Raw genomic sequence first — 23,289 nt, 5'->3', positions numbered from 1 at the left:
CTACTAGCTATTGAGAAGATTTGTGATGCCTTATTTTTAGTTTCCCTCCCAAAAGGAGGGAGACATACATAAAAAATTAAATATTTCAATAGTATGATGAGAGGGTATCTGGAAGTATAATGGGAAAATGGGATCTGTGCATTGCATGTAGACCATGAGCACCTACCCCTGAAATATATGAATGAAGGTGCATGTCTGTGTGAAAGTGTCTAAGAGAATGCTGGGTGGTTTGCCAGCTTTTGGGGTTAGCATAGTGCCTTGCTAACATACTCCACATTTCTTTTTATTCCTTTACTTGCTTTCCTTTTTCTTATAAGTCCAATTTAAAACAAGTAACAGATTGGACCAAGCAATTTACCACTTGGAACACATCTAGCCATAGCAAGTATCCTTTATAGATTGAATTAAAATGAGCACTTTACCACTTCTAAAACATACCAAAAAGAAAAAAAGAAAAAAACTCCACTTCTTTTAAGATGTTTATAGCTATCAAAAGCTATATTCAACAATGGATATGTGATTCTAATGTGTATTATAGATGAAAAAGCTATTTTTTATTAATCAAATCCTTTCAGACATAATAACTAATATTAAATGTTGTTTCAAACTCCACCAGATATAGTGTCATCAAGTGATGGACTTTATATCTGATCTTGTATCAGAACAGAATCGAATAAGTGTTATAGAATCTAATGATGTTACCTATACCAGCAGTTGCACACCTGTTCATTTTCTAATGATACACATGCCATTCTTTGTAAGCAATCTCCATTATGTTTTACATTGTACAAACTGACCAGTGTCTATGCAAAAGAATAAACAGATTCAAATCTAGCATTAGAAATGTCAATAACAAAAAAAAGGTAACTCTTCTATTCCCTAGGCAATCCAGCCTTGATATTGAGGTGGGCAGCCTTAAGCAAAGGAACTACAAACAAAACAAGATATCACCCCAAAACACCTGAGCTAAACTTCATGAAGAAGTTCAGAATTCTTTTATAGATTAGACAGTACAGATTTGTACATGTTAATTAAATCATCACTATATGAATGTCAGTGTCATATCTAATCACTGTTTTGTGAACAGCTATTGCCAACATTACAGTAACTGAGTACATGTTCTACATTTCACTACCCTCAAACCTCATTCTTTACAAAAATCTGTTCCACTCGGGTGTGTAATGTGTGTGTGCATGTATGATACAGATGGGCATATACACACATTCCTATTTCAGAAGTTATCTATTCTCTGGATGAAGTGGTCTGTGGTCCAAATAAGCTTACACAATAATAATTTTGCTAGACTTTCAGATACTGGAAGACTCTATAACATATGTAGGAATACTGCTGATGTTCTATTATTAAACTGGCTTCCAATGAAGCCTGAATCAGTGGATATAGACAGCATGCTATGATAAATGTCTAATTCTTAAAAAAAGAATGTGACTTCAAGATTAAATAAATCAGATTCTCTAGCCTGCACAATATAATTGAAAAAATAACAAAAAATTAACCACTGCTAAAATAACCTTCCTGCTTTTCTATTTTTTGTACCATGTACAGTAGACCTGAATCCAATAAATGAAATAAGCAATAATCTGTTTTATTAAATTGGTTTAAAAATTCATCTCAATGCTCCAAATATTTGATTAAATGAAGGAAATTAATCAGTAAGACTATATTCACATTTTTAGAAGAAACTATACATTTAAGTATCTGTATGAAAAAGAAGACAATTAAAATAAAGCTGTTATATAATACAACTGTTTTACATTTATGTTTTGCACTGCACTTTATTTAAGTGCCAGTGCCATTATTTCATGATTCTTATAATTTTTTTCTGTAATAACAAAAATATCCCTGACACTCTAAGAAATCCTATAAATATATAATGACAAAATAGATATTTGGTCATGTTAAAATATAATCAATTATTTTATTAATAGATTTAATAATTAACTCAATTAAAAGTACCATTCATTTTTTGTTCAATTTAGAGAATATATTTAAAACTTGCAGATTCCATCTAAAATCTTTTACCCATTTCATTAGTAACTTATTAGAAAAAAAAACTTTACTTATCTTTCTAAATAAATACAACACTATAATAATACATAATATACACCTCCTATACACTCTCAATGGTTATTATTAATTGCATAAATAATATTATTCAATTTTAAAAGGTATACATTCCATTTCTTTGAGCTAATTTTAAGAAACTCATCTCAACTTTATTTATTTATCTATTTATTTATTCAATTTGTCCCCGCCCATCTCCTCCCATTGGGGGACTCTGGGCAGTTTACAATAATTAATTAAAACAACATACAATAAATAAAATATACAAATATAAAATTACTCTAATAAATAGATATAAATAAGAGTAAAAAAGTAAAGAAGTCCAAGTGGCAGGAGAATCTAAAACAGTCCAAGTGTGCAAGGAGTGGTCTATAGCAGCCATCCCCCATATGCATGTCTAATCAGAACAGCTAGTGTATTCCAAATGTTCTGGACTGCAATTCTCATAATTCTCAGACAGCATGGCTGTGCTGTTTTTTAATGTCATAGTGTAATATAAAATATTATATGGATAGGAAAGGAAGAAAAAGGAAAATACAGAATGCATAGACCAAATGATTTGACCTCATTAGTTGCCAGTAGTGTACCGGCTGCTCAGCAAATATTAGGCACCAAATAACTACTCTGGTTGAATACTGAAGGACGTTTATTGCACTAAGTACAAAATGCTTACCTGTAATGAATAGACTCTATTAGTATGCCCTTGCAAGGTGTGTAGACAGGTTTCAGTTTCTGGATCCCAAACTTTGACCATGAAATCATAAGCTCCACTAACAACCCTCCTGCCATCATATTGTACACATCGGACTGCAGCTACATGACCCATCAGAACATGTAAACACTGGCCTGTTTCTATGTCCCATACTCTCAGGGTGGCATCTCGAGACCCACTGACAACTCTAGGAAGCGGAAAAATAAAAATAAAAAATTTATGTGGCTGTTTTAACAGTATTTAGTTCAGACTAAGCGGGTTGTATGTTTAAAGCAGACATTTAAATTGTCCCAACTTATAGATAGGATGATAAAAACTATTTAACTGAAATCTTAGAAACCGATTTTTAGGCTGAAAAAGATATGACGTTTGCTTTCCTATACAAAATATATTTCCAGTAAGTTCTGGGATTTCAGAAATAATTGTCTTCATCAGCAGATGTGGAATTCAGCAGCAAATTGAAATATATAGATTCAGATGAGACTCTTAAATTTTTCCTCTAAACACCTTTATATATTTTTCTATTTAATATCACATTATTTTACTTCATTGGAATACTTAATTACAAAATAATCATATTGATTATGATCCCAGATTTAAACTACCTGCATGTGTCACATTCCTTTTAATAATGAGTTGAAAGTAGCTGCTTCTGTATTGTGGTCTGCCTTATTTATATTTTAATATCTTGACTTAGAAACTACAGCTGTCTACCTTCTTTGAAAGAAAATGTGCAAAGCATTTAGTACAAATAAATAATATTACAGTAAAATAAAGGAAAACAGCAGGAAAGGACTTCGTATTTAATTATTAAATTGAGCAGTATTCTATTACACCTTTTTGTACTCTTTTTTGTATCCTTTTTCTTTGGAAACTTTTTGTTACTGATTCTTCTGAATTTGTACATATATGCAACAATAAAATATGTAATGCAGAGTAGTTTATCTATATTTCAAAGTAGTCTAATCCTTTGTATTAAATATAATAAAACTTTCATGCAACAGAAATGTATAAATAAAATATAATACCTAAATTTCAGAGTGTGTTTGTTACAATTAAAACAAATGATGCAAGATAAATGCTTACCTTTTTTCATGGAGATGCATACAACGCACAGTTGAGGTATGCCCATATAATGTATGTATACACTCTCCAGTCTCTGCATTCCACACTTTGAGGGTTCGGTCTGTAGATCCACTGATGATTATATTGTCCCTCATTTGTGAAGACCAGACTCCACCTGTATGTCCAACAAGTGTTCTTAAACACTGAAAATAGACAATTAATCTGGTTATCATTTAGACAATGTTGACAACGACAGATGAACTATTCAAAGTTAAGGTATTATTTCACATAGTAATATTCTACATTCTTCAGCCTGATACCTGAAATAGGGAACTCACTCATGTGGTAACATCGACACAATAATTTCCTAGTGCCCTCACTAGCCTTCTTCAAAAATGGCCCCATTATATACAAATGGATTATTGGAACTGTACCAGCGAGTTAGCCAGAATACATCCAGATAAATACTTGATTTGAATCAGATAAAGAACCAGCATAAAGCTGTATGCTGTTGCAATGGGTGCAGTAAAGGAAAAGCTGCTTTTTCATAATACTGCATTTTCAAACTCAGTTTGTTTTTTTTCATTGTCAAGGGCTAGCTCATATTCCTACCTGTTGGGTAGAGGGGCTTAAGTTGTTCGTCTGTGGGAGGGTTGAATACTCATAATTCTAGGGCAGTGGTATATATTTCAGTTCTAGATGGGGTTATCCTACCAAGACTAAATGAACATGCAGGTTGAGAACACTACTGCATGCAGATCTCTCTCTGATCGTTCAGGCTGGGACAACAGCCAGAAACATTTTATCAGCTTACCTCTTCTTAGAAGAAAATCACTTTAAGGAAGCAGTGCACATGCTGATGACATCCAGGCTGGACTACTACAATGTATTCTACATGGGGCTGCTTTTTGTATTTAGACCATCAACTGGTGCATAATTTAATAGCCAGAATAGTCTCTGGAAGTACTAAAAAGTCTGTGCTACATCTGTGCTAAATGTATTCTGCTGGCTGACAATTTCCAGATGAAATTCAAAGTGCTGGTTATTATCTTTAAAGTCTTGCATATCTGGGTCTATATTCTCTTACAGAATGCAATCCTTATTGAAGCTCTGGGCACAATTGGTGCTAACCTGGGGTTGAGACATCTCCTATATTGACATCTTAAAATACTCTTGAGCAGACTTTTAAATGACAGTGATTTAAATTTGGTTATTTTAATATTAAAATATTAACATTAAAGTTAATAGGTTTATTAATGTTATTATAAATCACTGTAAAACTATAGTAGTCAGGAATATAAACAAGTAATAATATAAACAAACATCATCCTACACAAGGATATACAGTATTAGTGAAAATCAACATGCAGATATGAATATGTATACATTGAAAGTTATTTTCATTTTTTCAGAATTATTTACATTCTAGTACATTGCTGATTAATGAGTGTCTCTGTGTGTGTAAATATATATAAAGTTAAATTATAAAGTTAAATGTGAGGCTTTGAAGATGAGAGAGCTGAAAGGAAACAAACTATATCCTCACGCAGCTCTTCACCACAATTTTCTGACTTGATTTACCCCATTATTCTTCCTTTATTGTTTATTATGTACGTAAGTTCTTAGAGCAAGGAATCCATAGAATTTTATGAAATTATTAAGTTCCTTTAACACATTGTAAATAAGAAAAATATCAAATAATAAACAAACTGCACATAATGGCTGAGGTTTAAAATCAAATTTTAGTCTTCTTCAAGTACTATCCCACTGCTCAAAGTCAGATGGTCCTTCAGAACAGCAAATCAATGGCATAAGAAATGTCTATACCTTTTTATCCCTAGTGTGCAATGGTACTCTTTTGCATAGCTAAGTTTGGAGTTATAATGTGGACTATAACTGCACACCGAATTTGCTTAGGATGCAAATGTAGATCTCCCCCCCATCCCACTTTACAGCTATAAAACACCCTGAAGTTTTAATGCTCAAAACACCTATATTTCCATTTCCAAACCTAGCACCAAAATCAGAATTGGCTTTGACCAAGAGCCTTGCCACCCAACATCAATAGCTCTAGACATTAGGTTTTCTCCAACTCAGGGGAGGGGGAATTAGAGCCCTTATAATCAGTATAATGTGCAGCCCTTGTCCATTCTCCTCCTTTGCTACAGTGGAAGTGTGTAAGAAAAATCAGACTAGGTCTATATTCAATATGATTGGCTCACCAGAAAATGTTAAGTAGATGAAAATTTATCACACTTATAGTCCAACAAACATTTAGCTCATACTTTATCCCAGATCCTACTCAGTTATTTGGTAATATCACTAAAATGGTGTAAGCAAAGCAAATATTGTTATATCAAGAGAACAACAGAACAAAATTTGGTAATATTTTCTTATCCCCTGTATACTGATCTGATAAATATTTCTTAATGTCCATTTTAAGTAACATAGATTACCTCAAACATCTTTATGGAAAGAGGACTGCAGAAGTATAGACTCATTTTTCCCAATTAATAAGAACAAGTAAGTTCAGATTTAGCAGCACTTTTCTAAAGTATTCCTTCATTCTTTCTTGGAAGCATTTTCCTTCCAAGACACAGATAGTAAAGCATTAAACCATGCTAGAGGTAACACTCTTCTATGGAGGATATTAATAGTTGGCTGGAACACAGTTTCTCCAAGCCTCCCTTAAATAGGGAAAGCCACTCCTAATTGTTTTGAAACACCACTTGCATTGGCTTTATCAAACTCCAAGAAATCAGCAAGTATGTGGAAAAGCCACATTGATACATTTTTTAATTTCTTTTTATTCCCAAGAGAATTTATAGCAATCTGGCAGAATCATATACATGAGGGATCAAGATATAACTATTAATTTAAACCAACAATTGAGATAATTTCATGCACAAACTTCAGTAAGGGTTATCTTGAATTGCAGGAAGGGATATATATATATCCCTATATATACTGGGTTACCTGAAAATAAATTTTAAATTTATTTTTGCTTGGATAACCCTTAAAGGTTCATAATCGTTGTTTATTTATTTTAAAAAAATGATATGGCTGCCCATCTCACAAACAAGCGACTCTGGGCGGTGTACAAAAGAGCTAAAAACAGTCAATAAATAAATTAAAAGATATAAAAAACCAAACTAAAATAAAGAATAAGAGATGAAGGGATGTTAAAATAAGGGAGCCACCTCACTGTTCATTTATAAACTACATTTATAAACTACAACCCATGTAACATTTTGCAGTCCCTTAATTTTAAAAACTGGTACATGCTTGCCCTTCACCCTGCTCAGGAAAATATTTTGAATGGCCTTATTGCTTCTTTGGACACTCTCTATTACTAATTTTAGTTGTATACTCCAAGTACTAGAAACATGAAAGGCAATTTAACTGGAACTGGAAAGTGCACAGTATTTTAAATATAATTGTTTTTGAAAAGATATGACCTAGACTATAATAAATGAAATGGGTTAACTTCTAGTAATGTTATATTTGGTTTGGCTACTAAAGCCACGCTAAAGGTATTCTTAATCCTAGTGAACTGTGCTAAATGAATTAGATACATCATCTGCTGAGTAGGAGGCATACAAATTATTGTAAATGAACAAATAATTAATTATTCAAGTCTAATTTAAATCAAATTTTATGCCAATTTTAATGTGAGATGCATTTTTTTATGTTTATGCGCAACCATTATGTTAAAACCATTTAGGGTGGGGTGACAAGATAACAGCCATGTGAGAATACAAGAACTGCTAGTATGGCGCCAATGATAATACTGGATTCATATAAAAGAATGGAGCATATAGTAATATATGATGTTGATCTCCCCTTCAACATTGCAGTGATCAAATAACACTGCTCAAGAAGTAGGTAGTTAGCAGTTTTCAAGCTCAAACATGCATGATAAATTATGAGTTATGAACCTTAGAATCAGTCCCAGGCCTTGGGTTCACTCTCCATCTTGCATAATGGCCTGCTGTATTATAAAGCAGAGTACCATATCTCATATATTAATAGGGACCTGTAGTTTAAAATAGGCTATGAAGTGAGTAGAAAAGTGTAGGGATGAAATAGAACTATGCATTACCAATACCAGACTGAGCTTCAGAAAGCATGTTTTACAAAGCAAGGAACATATTTGGGATGAACTTTATTAGAATGCAGTAAACATATTTGGTTTACCTTTCCTGTAACTGCTGACCAAACCTTTAATGTATTATCATCAGAACCACTGACTATTCGGTTACCACAGAACTGTAGACATGTGATCACATGATCATCATGACCTTTGAGCACCTAACAATATAAAAAACACACACATCTCAGACAAAAATAGAAATAATTGATTGTACCATTAAAATAAAAATGGTAGATCTAACTGCCCCTTATGTTTAAATAATTAGAATAGGTTTTCCCCAATATTACGAAATATGTTTTGTTTGGGGCTGTTTAATCCATGCAAATCATAACTTGCTTACCTGTGTGAACAAGTAGCAATTAACCCATAACAAGTTGCTATACTGCAACATATAACATGTTCTATCTTAGCATGCTTCCTTCTAGTATCATTTTCCTACTACTAATCAGGTCTTCATTTCCTGCCTGCCTGTCTGTATGTACAGCCTGTTTCAAATGGGCGTTACAAATCCAGCTGAGTCTCTGCTGACTTTTTACTGGCCTAATACCTGGATTTCATTGCTCATTGGACTGGGAAAGAAGAGAAAAAAAGGGCAATCCCATTGTGAAATTAAATAAAAAGCTTTGGCTCAAAATGTGACCATACTATTTGTAGACTTCTTTGCTCATTGGTGAAATACTTTACTGCATTTATATCACACTTTTTTCCATATACCGTAAATTAAAATGGCATATGAACTTCCACATATTCAAGTTTGCATGCACAATGTCCCTTACTAGTCTTCCCCATGGAGGAACTTATCAGATCCAAAGTTGCTTAATTTGAACAGGACCAGATTATATGCCTGCAGACATACACTGTATTAAAGAATGCTATTTTCCTTTCTGATAAGCCTCAGTAAAATCCCTCAAAAATTTCTGTCTCTTAATCAAACGTTTTGAAGACAAATGTGACTATCGACTGTATTATAAATTTTGAAATTTATAATATAATATATAGAGAGTAATAAAATATTGCTCTGCACTAAGATACAGCAACATAGTTTTCATTGTGCACTACAATTAAGGGCTAATTTGGGTCTTAAAAACAAATAAATTGAACTAAAAAGCCCATAAGATTAACACCTGTAGCAATTCCTTATATAGCAGAAGACTTGGCAGTATGATTATGCTATTATTAGTACAATCTGGCAATATACTGTGCAAAAGTTCACTTCATTGTTATGACATTTTAAGGTAGGACATGTAAATCTTCCTAGAACACACTTGCAGCAATCTGTTGTGGTTTGAAAACTACTAGAGGTATTGCTTTTCAATCTAACTTTGTTAAATATTCTCATAGTTTGAATTATTTAGTACTCAATCTGTGAGGTATCATGACCAAAATTCAAGTTCCATAAGCTATGACTAACCATAATACTATTGGTTAAGTAACATATATTTACAGTCACATCCAATTTTGTTAATTCATGTTGAACTATAACTTAAGTTGATGCCTTGGCACATTGATAAAAGAGAAGACCTTTAACTGTTTGTATAGTATACAAAAGGATAACATCTGAACCGATGATTTAATCATTATATCTTGCATGCTAGAATCAACTTTATTTTTAGAAATATTTGCACCCTGATTTGGCAAGACCCTGCTAATTGCAAAAATCCCTATGAGGAGCAAGTATCTCTCAGTGTAGGATATTTTACCTGCTAGGGGGCTCTGGAAGGAAGAAAAGCAATGAAGAAACCAGTAAGGCATATAGAATTTCTCATTATTCAGAAAACAGGTATTTTCTGAGCAGTTTTACCTACTGCAATTCCTAACTTGAATTTCTCAATAAATATCATTGAAAACTGAGGGTCTATAAGCAAAGCCCACCTTTAAATTCGTTTTTTGTTGACTGTGAAATTTAACAAATGGAACCATTTATACTTTTTGTATATAATATGCAAAAGCATATGTATGCATTGAAAAAATTTGGATATATAACTGTCAGCATATCAGGAAGTGAGGAAATTGTTCTGAGGTACAGTACTATATCATATAAGATAAGGTAATGGAAAAATATTAAAGAAGTCGAACTTTTGCAAGTTATTTGAACGAAGTTAGATTCTTAATTATTAAAAAATAATCAGTTAGTACAGATAAATACTAAGATGTGATTCTACTGTATTCATAATATAATAGCCTATTCAAAGATGGTTGGTTACCTTAGGAGATTTAAGCTCTCCTCGCCGCCAGTTAGTATCAATTCTGTGCTGTCTGATGTAAGCACTTTTCCATGGGCTATGAATAAAGCCTGGCTTTATTACTTTTCTCCTCTTGATATGTAAAGGTTCATCAATTCCTATATATTTTAAATAAACCCAAAATGATGTTAGTTGCATGTTCCATTACCCTCCCTTTCCAAAAAGACAAACCATTACCAATTGTGTTACATTCTCGTGATGTCTTACCAGTTCGTCAAGCAAATCAAACTATTCTATCCTTCTTCCAATTTATCACAAACTCTCATACTAGATTCCCTATTTATTCATCTCTGTTATCTCAAACACCTTATTCAAATTTAATTTTTCTTAAATATCTACTATTCTATATATAATAGCTGAACTGCTGTTCCTGATTTTCAAGCTTTCTGTGGTTAATTCCCTTGAAATCAGTAATGCATTTCTTGTTGGCAATGCATGCATTTGCATTGATCGTACCCAGATTTTAGCCTAGAATTTTACACCACATATTTTAATATTCCCTAGAACACCTATCCAGATACTGTGCTATACCTTAAAATGTTTAAAATTGTTTTAGTTTATTATCTCTGTCAAAAATGTGCATTTTATATTCATTCTTATCAAAGAAATCAGGTTTTTACCTTTGTGTCTTTACTCTCTCATTACTACCCTGAAATTGTTGTTGTCAATATTCAACATTAAGGACTGTTTATTCTCAATCCTGAACATACTGTAAGATATGTGTCATGAGAAAAAATCATGAGATTTTTATGATAAACATGTGCTGTCAGCCAGTCTATAATGTAACAGTCATGGGCATTCATGTTATAACTGTGGACTTTATGTGATGATGTCATCATACGTGTCATCATCATGACTTGTAACAGTCAGGTTCCAAACTGGTAAATCTAGGGCATTATGCTTCAGGACATAATTTCTGGATCAAACATAATTGGCTTTAATTTTTATTTACTTATTTTTTATCTGGAAGTTTCTGAGAACCAAGAATGTAACTTCTGGAACTTGATTTAGCTCTCTCAATTGCTAGAGTACCTTTGAAATTGTCACCTAACTAGATTTTAGGAAGGAATTGAAATCAATCACTTCTTGCTTTCCTTCAGGGAATAGTTGGCTGACTATACAAATGTGGTTAACAAACAGAAGCTCTTCTTGCAATTCAGACAGTTTCAGTGCCCTTTATTTTTACTCTATTTTATTAAACACTTTTGTTTCTTAACTTGAAAACAGTTAATTTAGCCTGAACTGATACAGGATTTGACATATATTTTACCATTCATATTATACTACTGAACTTTTTATCCTTAAAACACCACTTACTTGGATTTTTACCAACTATACAGTATCTTCTTTTATTATAATTGTCTTTCATAGTTTTCTAACAAATCCTTTTATGCATTTTAATACAGTTAAAGGGCATTCTAACTGTAAAGCTGTTACTGTACAAGTGGCAATGAACTACTTATATTGTTACATTGTTATTGAAAATATCAAACTTCTATATACTTGCAGATAACCTTTTCTCTAATAAGTATATCATGCACAATGCAGGCACAGTTTAAATCATTTTGCCACTTGTATTCTACTCTTTAACACCCCAACTATTGCCAAAACAATTTGCTTTTACTAGATGCCTCAGCACCGAACATAACCTACAGACTCTTATGAGATTTTCCTGACAGCTTGGGATGCTTTGCAAAAATTGCATAAAGAGTTCAAGAAATAGCTGTGAAAGATGGGGAGCTATGAACACTGGGATGCCAGTAACCTATCTGTCTGTCAGCTAGGCAATCATAGCCACTGACTTTCTTTTTTGTATGATGTGCGGCTGCTGCAACTACTCAAGTTAAGAGAAAAAGTGGTGCTCTGTTCCCAACAGCCCTGAAGTGTTCAGCTTCTCCATGATATGGTGCAGTGACAACTTGAGTATGCCAAAGGAATTTCCTTGCCAGGCCAAGAAGTTTTGATTACTTGTACGAAAGAGATTCCAGGAAGTGTGCTTGTTTGGGCAGTGAGAAGAATGCAGGAAAAGAAGAATCAGACAGCAGAGTAAGAACTTAGGCAATTGTGAGGCACATGTTTTTCTGTTTTTTGAATCTACAACTTAAACAAATGGCTCAGCAACACTTATGTGAATTCTCGTATTCCAGCCCTGAATATCAGAAGTCACATCTATTGGCCTCTTGGCTTTAAAGTAGCAAGTTAACATGTATATGGATTCATATTGCTGGTGAAACATACATATTCAAAATTATCATCTTTCCATAACCAAAAGCATTTTTTTCAGTGAATCTCTGAAGATATAATTTTTTAACATTACCCTCTTCTCTGCACTTCTCTCTCCACAGAAGATTGTCTTCTGCCAGAATTCTCCAGTATCGACATGTTTGTGCTGCCTGCAGCAAGTCCTTGGGATCCAGGAAAGAAAGCACATACAGAGCCAGCTACAAAAATGAAAAAAAGTAGAATAAACTCACTGAATTAGGAAATTTACTGGGTCTTATATATTCACATAATCAAAGAAATTGTGATTATAACAAGCACAACATGCACAATGCCCACATGTTGCTGGCTTCCATCTTTGATGAGTTAACAACTCTCAGAAATCCCAAAATATGGTCTTGAATTTTAGAGACTCTACTACTACTACTATTGATGTGGAGTCCTTGGTGCTCTCTGATCTTGGTTGTTTGCTTGCAGATGTTTCATGACCCAACTATGTAACATCATCAGTGCAAGAGAGCATGGGAATTGCTCCCTGTTACTACTCAGTAGCTTGTCCTCAGTTTTGGTAGGGGTTTGGTTTTCTCCTTGGTAGTTCCTTGATTAGGGTATTGTTTTTTGCTTGATTGTTTGCCTGGTGTTAATCCCTGCTTATCTGGGTGTTGGCTGCTGGAGGGGAAGTGTTCTGGTTTTTTGTTCTTAGCTTTTTTATTGTCTCTCCTGAATGGTATATAAATATGGTTTATTTCTGTGTGTCTACTGATGGCTGATTTGTCTGAATGCCAAGCTTCCAGGAATTCCCTAGTGTTTTTGGATTTAGCTTGGTCTAGGATGCTCATGAGCCAGTTTGAAGTACAGGTTAAGGCACCAGGATATAAACTGGGAGACCCGCCTTAGGCACAAAGCCAACTAGGTGACCCTGGGCCAGTCACTCTCTCTCAGCCCAAGGAAGGAGGCAATGGCAAACCACTTCCAAAAATCTTGCCAAGAAAACTGGAGGGATTTGTCCAGGTAGTTGCCAGGAGTCAACAATGACTTGAAGGCACACACACACACACAAAAGATGCTCACAGTTTCGCAGTTGAAACTATGGTTGAGTCTGTTCATGTGTTGTGAGATTAAGGAGTTTTTATCATGTCTTCTGACTGCTAGTTTGTGTTTATGAATGCACTCTGCTGGTTTTCTGCCTGCTAGTCTTCTGCCAAGCTTAGAGAGCATCAACTCTACTGTTCAACCCTGAGCTACATATATTCTCTTCTATAGGAAATATATATGGGTGTCAAACACTTCAGAAAGCATGCAAATGGGAGAAATTTGCATGTATGCAAACCTCCACCAAGGAACAATTATTTTTCTTCATGAATGCCTATGACAGCATGTCCTGCCCAATAAACTGCACAGCTCAATGGAAAATAGCTCAACAAAGTTGCTGAAAAATGATATGGCTGATGATCATGGATGCTCACCTCAGATTAAACAAATACCAATACACCATAGATAACTTCAAAGAGCAACTGGAACAAACCATGACCCCAGAACACACAAAATGCTCCATCAAGAGTTAGTGTCAGTCGCCCACTATCCACCGCAGAACACGATATCCTCCAGAAAGGTCTCAACTATAACACAGACAATGCTAATCAGTTAGAATTCTTTGCAGCCTTAAAGCAGCATTTAAAACCACAGGACTTGCCACAGAGAACCAAGAAAACGTTAGGGAGACAATCATACCACAGACCAGAAGAACACAGAAGCAAAACCAACTGAAAGCAGAGGAGACAGCAGGCCTCAAAAACCTAAAGAAGGACCAAACCATCACTATCTTCCCAGAAGACAATGGCTGAACCACAGAATACAATAAATACAGTACAAAAAGCCAAAGAATTACTGGAAGACAAAGAAACCTACATCCCAGTAAACACCAACCCAATGCAGAAACTGGACAATCTGATCAAGAGAATCCTCAACAACCTAATCAAGAAAGGCCAAATCACAAAAGAAGAACAGTGGCGTATGAAAAGCAGTGGACCTATCCTGTCACACTTCTATGGATGCCCCAAAACACACAAGCCCAACATACCTCTTCATCCAATTGTATTGTTACCAGGGAGCCCAAACACACAACATAGCCAAAGAACTTACAAAAAAGCTTGGATATCTCACAGAGGGGAGTGAATATCCTATGAACTCCCCACGACAGTGCCTCCAGAAGATCAAAGACCTAAAAATAGAAGAAGATGAAATTATGGTTTCCTTTGATGTCACAGCACTCTTTACATGATAGATCCAGAACTACCGAAAGAATCCATGGCAGCAGTACTACACAACACAACTGATCTAGCCAAATACACTAAGATCAAAATACCCAGAATCATGGACCTCATCAACATCTGCCTCACTACCTACTTTCAGTCTGACAGACAAATATACCAACAAATCAGAGGAACATCCAAGGGTTCACCACTCTCATGACTCATAGCAGAGAACATAATGCAGCATCTAGAAACTATAGCATTCCCACACATACAACCAAAAGTATGGATCCAGTATGTAGACGACACCTTTGCTCAACCCACTACAGCACAACCAACACAAGTTATGAAAAGGATAACACTACCATACATCAAAAACATCTCAGAAACAACCAACAGACAATTACAATCACATGGCATCACCATAACACACAAACCAACTAAAGTCCTCCAAAACATCTTAAGTAAATCAGAAAACCCAGTAGCCCAAGAAGAAAAAACAGGAGTCATCTACAACATACAGTGTAAGGCCTGTAAGAGCCACTATGTAGGACAGACAGAAAGAAGACTACCAGAGCACATCCATGAACACCAACTAGCAATCAGAAGACACGATGAAAAGTCCTTAATCTCATAACACATGACAGACTCAACCATAGTTTCAAGCATCCTAGACCAAGCTGCATCCAAAAATGCTAAATTCCGGGGAATTCCTGGAAGCTTGGCATTCAGACAAATCAGCCATCAGTAGATACATAGAAATAAACCATATTTATACACCATTCAGGAGAGACAATAAAAAAGCTAAGAAGGAAACAAAAAGACCAGAACACATCCCTTCCAGCAGCCAACACCCAGATAAGCAGGGATTAACACCAGGCAAACAAGCAGAAAACAATACCTTAATCAAGGAACTACCAAGAAGAAAACCAAACGCCCACCAAAACTCAGGGTAAGCTACTGAGTAGTAACAGGGAGCAATTCCCATGCTCACTTGCACTGATGATGTTACATAGTTGGGCCATGAAACATCTGCAAGCAAACAACTAAGATCAGAAAGCACCAAGGACTCCACAGTTCAAGCCTGAACTACAGTACATATAATCCTTTCTACTAGTATTACTGATGTATCTGAAATTACCAGGTTATGGAAAGACTAATGAAATGATAGAACAGACTGTTAACTTCTGAGACCACAAGAGGAACTTCCATACAAATAATAAGCAGAGTTGATAACCTAACAATGGATTTGGTAAGAATGGAAGACAGGTTGCACCATAACTGCACAATGTAATCTGTGATTCCAATTTTTTTGCTGAAAATAAATGACAAGATAATTTATGTGGCAATCCTGAATTGTGCAACTTTCTAACAATATTACATTGGCCTTATTTGTTTAATGAAGCATTATATATATTGGTCTGCTTGATTTAATTGAAGTTATTTATAGTTCTGCACTGTGTTTTAAAGATTTTCTTCTGCTCTTAATTTGGCCACTTATGCTCCTGTAAAATGTGTGTATTGTCCTAAAGTTCCTTAATTCCCTTGGGGTCTTTTAATAGGCTAAAAGCCTAATTCAAAGTAATTATATAAAGAAAAAAAAATTAAAATATGATTGGAAAGAAACAACAGAAAACAAGTGAAAAAATATAAAATAAAAAAACCTAATATATTCTGCACTCAAATCAGAGAAATGCAGAACAAAAAAAATCACTCTGAAAATTAGAACAAATTATAAGTAAAGACTAGGAAATTAGTAGTTCTAAATCTAAAATAAAATTGTAAAGTTCAAGACTAAACACTTTTACTTTAAGAGAACGAGAGTAACTCAGAACAATCCCAAACTATTTCTGGACTAATCATAATCCTTTCTTCTCCTCAACTGCAGGCAGGTTTAGAAAATCAGAAGAGAATTAATTAGGAGTCATTAGAAATTACCTCTTGGATTCAAGATGACAAGGCAAGGCAAGTTTTTTTAGAGGACAGGAGAAATACTGGGAATATAATCTACCTCAATTTCAGTGAAGCTTTTGACAATACCTTGATCTGAGGCAAAAGGCCGAGAAGGATATGATATACATCAATCCATTCTGAAGAAAACATATAGGCCAAGATCTGAGAGTGTGTGGACTATCAGAACATGTCCTACTTGCTTTAGGCCTAGAAAACCCTTGTAGAATTTAAGCAGAAGGTTTGGGATTTAGACATTCAGGCAGACAGAGCCAAACTTACCCATCTCTCATACAGACCAATTACTCTCTCCCACTGGATATTCCCCAATGACTTCTATAAGATTCTGTACACCTCACATAGAAGGCTCTTCTCCATAGCCCATATAGATGCTCTCCTTACTAGGGTAACTATGGTTAGCGCCCCACTTTTGTCAAACCCCTTGAATTACAGCTGAAAGTCCTGACTTCATTCACATCTGGGTGTGTTTCCTTTCAACTTCAGTGTGGTGGTGTACAGAGGCCAATTGCCAAAAGAGTTATCCTTGTTCCAATATTTCTGGTCCTGACTGTATATGTATGTACTGTTACTTATGCATTTATTAATGGTGTGCTGTATTTTTAAATTCTGTTACTTGGTCTTGGACAGTAAATAAACAAATAAATAAAACAGCTTTTGACAAGATTCCACATGACATTCTCACTGATAAGCTGTTAAAGTGTGGTTTGGATGATACTCCAGTAAGGTGGGTCCACAACTGTAACCATACTCAAAGAGTAAACACTAAAGTCTCTATGTCCGGTTGGAGAGCAATAGAGAGTGGTTTGTAAAAGGAATCTGTCTTGGGGCTAGTATTATTCAATGTTTTTGTTAATGACTTGGATAATGATTAACTCAGATAACTTGGACTTGCTCACAGTCACTCATGCCTTAGTCACTTCCTGTTTTGGTTACTGCAATGTGCTGTACATGGGGCTGCCCTTGAAGACCATCCAGAAGCTATAACTGGTCTAGAATGCACAGGGCGTGCAGTTTTGGGTGCCCCATGGTTCACCCAAGTTAACACCACTGCTGCATAAGCTGCACTGACTTCCAGTTCCTTTCCAGGTGCAAATTCAAGGTGCTGGTTATCATTTTTAAAGCCTTACATGGCACAGGACCAGGTTATTTGCCAGACTTCTCCCTGAAGGTATTTGCAAGTCCTACTAGGTTAGATAGGGTGTGTGCGCTCCAGGTCCCCTCTCTTAAATGTTGCCACCTAATGGGATCTCAGAGGCGTGCCTTCTCGGTGGCCACCCCAGCCTTTCGGAATAACCTCCCACCTGAAATCTGAGGGATCCCTACCCTTTTAGCCTTACAGAGGGCCATGAAGACTTGGCTCTTTCCCCAAGCACTGGGCTAGGATGGGGATAGGCTGTTTGGCCTTGCACATGGGAGGAAGGTTTTTATCTTTGTTTTTATGGATTGTTGTGAACTGCCTAGAATCATTATATAAGATAGGTGGCCATATAACTCCTGTAAGTAAATAAATAAATAAGTCAGTCAGTTAGTCAATGGGTGGCTTGTTAAATCTGCAGATGATACAAAATTGGGAAATCTGGCCAACACACTAGATGTAGAATAAGTGTATTGCGTACAATACTGGGCACCACATTTCCAGGATACTGACAGGTTAGGGTTAGTGGTGGGTGTAAAAAAGTCACCAGGAGTAAAACAAAAAAACAAAACAAAACAACCCTGACTCAAAGGCACCCCCCCGCCCCGGCTCTTGTGACCAGCTCAGATAGGGAAGCTGTTAGGTAATTGGGTAGTTGCTATACTAAACAAATCCAAGCCTTTTATCAGGCTCCCAACACTGGGTATGGAACTGGTTAACCGCTATAATAGGCTTTCCCACTGAGAAGATATAACTGTTCTAAACCCAGGCTACTTACCCTCTCCACTTCCCATGTCAAGACTACAATTCTGCCAAAGCCCATGGAAAACATATTTGGGAATGATTAATATCCCCCTCTATGTTCAACCTGATCTTCATAATACAAGGTAGGATAGTGTTCCAAACCGTATTTAAGTCTGATACAGAATATTAACTGACCAGGCATTTCTTAAGCTGTACTAGAGGAGATTGCTGGGAAGTGACCAGAGTTAGTGAATTTGGGAAGCAGAGTGGAATGTAGCAATCTTAATTACTTTCCTTTAGGCCAATGTCATCATCTTTTAGCACCTTAATACCTGTACTCTCTGTGCCTCCCTTTCCCCATGCCTATTTCAACAAGACACCACCCTACAAATATGTTTAGTGTATTATATTTCCTGAAATATGATACAGGTGATGGCAATGATTAAAAATACAAGCAACCAAAGCAACATCTATCTTGAAAGGCTGAAGGTTCTGACTGTTCAAAACTAACGCATTTTAAAAATACATCCCTCAAAACAGGATGATATACTTTTAAATGAGTTCATTAAAATCTGCCAAGAGCTATTGAGACTGGGAGTGGGGGAGGGGAGGGGAGTTTGACAGCATAATCTTACACTCAAAATTATATAGAATACTGATATTTTTTTCAGCCCTACTTTCACTGATAGCCAAAAAAACAATTGAAACTAAAAGTAATGGAAAGCATTCTTTGGAAAAATGGTCAACTAAAAAAAAATAAAAACTTCGTTGTCCACTTAGCCTTTCTTTTCTAACTAATGCTAAGCATATGTATTCTCTGTGACAACTTTTATTAAAATTCTTCACAGACAGCAGATTTCTATGAGAAACATTTTTAGTTAAACCAAACATTTACTTTTCAAGCAACAGATTCAAAGAAATAACAGCACAGTCTTGTATTTAAGCAAAAATATTTTAACTAGATGAAGTTCAACCTGGCAAGACTGAATTACTACAAGTGTATGGAGCATCCAGTTCTTGATTTACCAACTTTAGTTCTGGATTGGGTGGCACTTCCCCAGCCAGAGCTAGCACACAATTTGGGTTTCTTTCCTGCTCAAAGAACAGGTGGCCTCTTTGGTTTAGAAGGCCTTTTGAAGACAGATTCATTTGATGTGCTAACTGCACCTCTTCCTGGATTAGGAGGCCCTACTCATGGTCACTCATGCTTCAGTCCCCTCCCATTAAAATTACTGCAATGTGTTCTACATGGAACTATCCCTGAAGACCACTTAGAAGCTGCAACTACTACAGAATGGGGTGGTGCCAGTTGTGGCATGGTACCCTCTTGTAACCCTAGTTATACAAGCTGCACTACCAGTACATTTGTGGGTGCAATTCAAGGTGCTAATTAACATCTATCAAGTCTTACATAGCATAGGACCTGGATATTTGCAAGAATGGTTGAATCCCATTGTGTCTGCCCATTTAGTAAGATCCAATAATGTTAGTATGCTTTGGATCCCATCTATTATGCAATGTCACCTCCTGGGAATGAGGAAGTGTGCTTTCTGTCATTGCACATGCCCTCTGGAACATTTCTCTCATGATCTGTGCAGACCCAACCTTACCTGCCTTCAAGAAAGTGCTGAAGATCAGGCTCTTTCTACAGGCACTGAGCTAAGGCATCAGCAGTACCCTTTAGTATGGCTGAATGTTTTGTAATTATCTGTTTTTATCCCCTCTGGTATAGTTATAGGGATTTTGTTTTAACTGTTATACTGTATTACCCTGTGAGCTAACCAGAGTTATGTATGAATAGGTGGCCATAAAAGTTGAATGAATGAATCAGACTTGCCTATGTTTAAGTTTGTAATAAAGGTTTATATATTTGAATACATTCTCTGTCCATTTAATTCAAAAGAAAATCCTAACAAACTCTACAGGAGATTATGTCATACAAAATGACAACTGCTCCCCAGGGAAAATAATATCCATCCTTCAGGAAGCTAAATGCCAACAACATAGAAAATATTCATCTAAATTATTTTAAATTAGTTGCAAAGTTTCAAGAAAACTACAAATAAAAATGACTGTACCAAAGCAGCCTGGGACATAACTTAGTCACTTAAAAAAAGAGTCATTGGTCCTACAAGCATTTATTTAAGCTAAGAATTACATTATTAAATTATGGCAGTTTGTCACCTTCCAGACTTTAACACCAATTAACAATGTTATGCTGAAAATACTGAAGACTATAATTAGTTAGGAAATGCTTAAAGGTGGCAAATGATGGATTTGTCAAAGAGTACCCAGAGCCCAATATTAAATAAGAATTCTCACCTCTTTGGGGAGCAAGGAAATGAAATCTCGTTGAAACTGGGGTTCAATCACTTGCATCATATGCTTCACTTGGGTAGGTTCACAACTATCAATCAATTCATCTAAGGCAAGTAACTTCTCCGGTCCACTCCAGCTCTGAGAGATACAAAATTACATTTACTTTTCATACTATTGTTTTGATATCTTATAATTAGAAAAGTTTTATAATATTTGGAAACTGATATAATAAACTTTTGAAGTGAAAAAAAATATTTATTTATTTAAATTTATTGGCCACCCAACTTCAGTGGATTCTGAGTGATGTACAAAGCTAAAAAAACATAAAAATAGTGAGAAACATTAAATCAACAGGCAGCCCAGACTAAAATACTCTGCTAACAAAACCCCACAAAACAAAACAAGGGCTATTAAACAATGACAAACATCAACCCCAGGCCTAGGACCAGAGCCAGGTTTTCAAGGCTTTCCAGAACCCTAGGGAAGATTACTAAAACCTAATAGGTATGGTTAGAAAAATGCAAATGAAAAACAGGTGTGCAGTCATCAATTTTTTTTTTTTGGTTAAGTTTTAAATAAAAAGAAATCAAATTAAGACATTGAGTTCTGTATTTATAGTTTTTAGTGGTTATCTGCAGACAGGTCAAGAAGTCACAATGGTGATCACAACCACATGATCAAAGCCTTGCCCCTTTGTATTTTTGTGTGACATCAACACATGTACAAAGGAACTGACTACTGTTTTGACTTTTTTGAGAGCCCCCCTCTTCTTCATTTAACACCCATTTGGTTCTTATGCTTCATATACATCTGCCCTGCTATAAATTTTCTAATTCTTAGCTCTAATATTTTTAAATTAATATTTTAAAACAAGATTTTACATTAGAAAAGAATGAGGGCATTTTGTGGCTATTTTTCTTTATATCCTTATTAATGGGCAGCATGAAATTTGAGCTTCTGGTAATGTGCATATCTGCAAAAATAGCAGATTAACAGCAGTAGTGAGTCTCACCTACCAGCTCATTTCATTCTGTACCATTTGTTGTAGCTTCTAAGTCATCTTCAAAGATAGTCTCACACAGAGCTACAATTATACCTTTACCTGGTTTAAATGGCTGATATAATATTATCTATTTCAGAAGTTAGCAATGAAAAATACCACATATTCGATCTTTAAATTGTACTTCCTTAAACACGAGTCTGCAAATTATACTTACAAGCTTAGATTGCTATAATGTATTATGGTTTTATAGGAATGCCTTCTTTCAACAATTAAAAAGTATCATTTGAGATTTAGGGGTACATAATCTGCACACTGACTGCAGACAAAGTCTTTCTTATAAGGAGACAGAAAATATTTGAGTGATATTTAAATCCCAGATGGTTAAGTATTTTATATGCTTGTTTTGACTGTATGAATATTCTGCTGGCAATTAATTGTCAAATACCAGAACATGGAAGAAAGATATCACTGAAATTTCTACATTTACCTTATATGTAAGATACATATTACTCATTGAACCAGTTCATCCTTCTATACTCCAGTATCCTCAAGAGATATTGGGATTGCCAGTTTACTTCTGATGCCTTTGGAATTCATTAAGTGGGAACATGCTTCTTAAATTATAAGATATACTGATAAGAATATGTTTGTGAGCCTAAAATGTGATCAGAGGTTCATCTAAATTCTATTAGTAAAGAGATTTTTGTTAAACAAGCAATACGCAAAACAATTCACTGTGTCAAGTCTTTATTGAACATACTGAACTAGCATTCACTGTTTTGTTGCAAAAATATGTGCAGTTTTGGATTTAATAATTGATAGCATGGCCTTTAGTGGAAATGACTGCAACCAAATGTTTCCCATACTTGGTAAGACAATCCTACATGGCTTGGAGATACTTCGGTATTTTTCTTTAGAGAACTGCTTCAACTCACTGATATTTTTGAACTATCTAGGTGATTGAACAACATTTCAAATGGGCTTCAACTTAGCCATTCCAAAATGTAAAATTTCTTCAGCTTCAACATTCTGTTGTAGATTTGTGTGTTTAGGGTGGTTGTTGTACTACATAATCCACATTTATTTAACTACTGCTGATAGTATAATTGGATCAATGCAACACCCTCTATGTGGGGCAGCTTTTGGAAATGACATGGAAGATGCAATTGTTCCAGAATGCAGAAGCCACACAGTTTGGCGGGCTGATCCCACCACTTTAAAATAGCATCCATTTTCAAGTCATTGTACAGATTACCAATAGGCTTCTGGGCCCAATTCAAATTGTTGCTTATCACCTAAGAAGTCTGCTACAGAGTAGCAATTGAATATATCAGATATACCCTTGCCAAAACTGATTCTGCAAGTCATGTCTGAATATCTCAAGAGTGCT

At 35.3% G+C, this 23,289-nt stretch overlaps 1 protein-coding gene across 3 annotated transcripts in view; it reads right to left on the bottom strand.

The window, feature by feature from the left end:
• The window catches only part of FBXW7 (F-box and WD repeat domain containing 7), a 135,125-nt gene that overhangs the window by 6,463 nt on the left and 105,373 nt on the right, over positions 1 to 23,289 (bottom strand). For all 3 annotated transcript variants that reach the window (XM_063309777.1, XM_063309779.1, XM_063309778.1), the window contains 6 exons: positions 20,900 to 21,034; positions 12,573 to 12,696; positions 10,217 to 10,353; positions 8,057 to 8,170; positions 3,881 to 4,062; positions 2,756 to 2,981 (listed from right to left, as the gene is read on the bottom strand). In XM_063309777.1, the coding sequence (XP_063165847.1) occupies positions 2,756 to 2,981; positions 3,881 to 4,062; positions 8,057 to 8,170; positions 10,217 to 10,353; positions 12,573 to 12,696; positions 20,900 to 21,034 (918 nt within the window). The remainder of the gene's footprint in view (positions 1 to 2,755; positions 2,982 to 3,880; positions 4,063 to 8,056; positions 8,171 to 10,216; positions 10,354 to 12,572; positions 12,697 to 20,899; positions 21,035 to 23,289) is intronic.

The sequence above is a fragment of the Candoia aspera genome, chromosome 8, assembly GCF_035149785.1.
Source record: "Candoia aspera isolate rCanAsp1 chromosome 8, rCanAsp1.hap2, whole genome shotgun sequence".
In the NCBI taxonomy this organism is placed as follows: Eukaryota; Metazoa; Chordata; class Lepidosauria; order Squamata; family Boidae; genus Candoia; species Candoia aspera.
The sequence above is the reverse complement of the archived record's forward strand: the minus strand, read 5'-3'. Positions and strand labels throughout refer to the sequence as shown.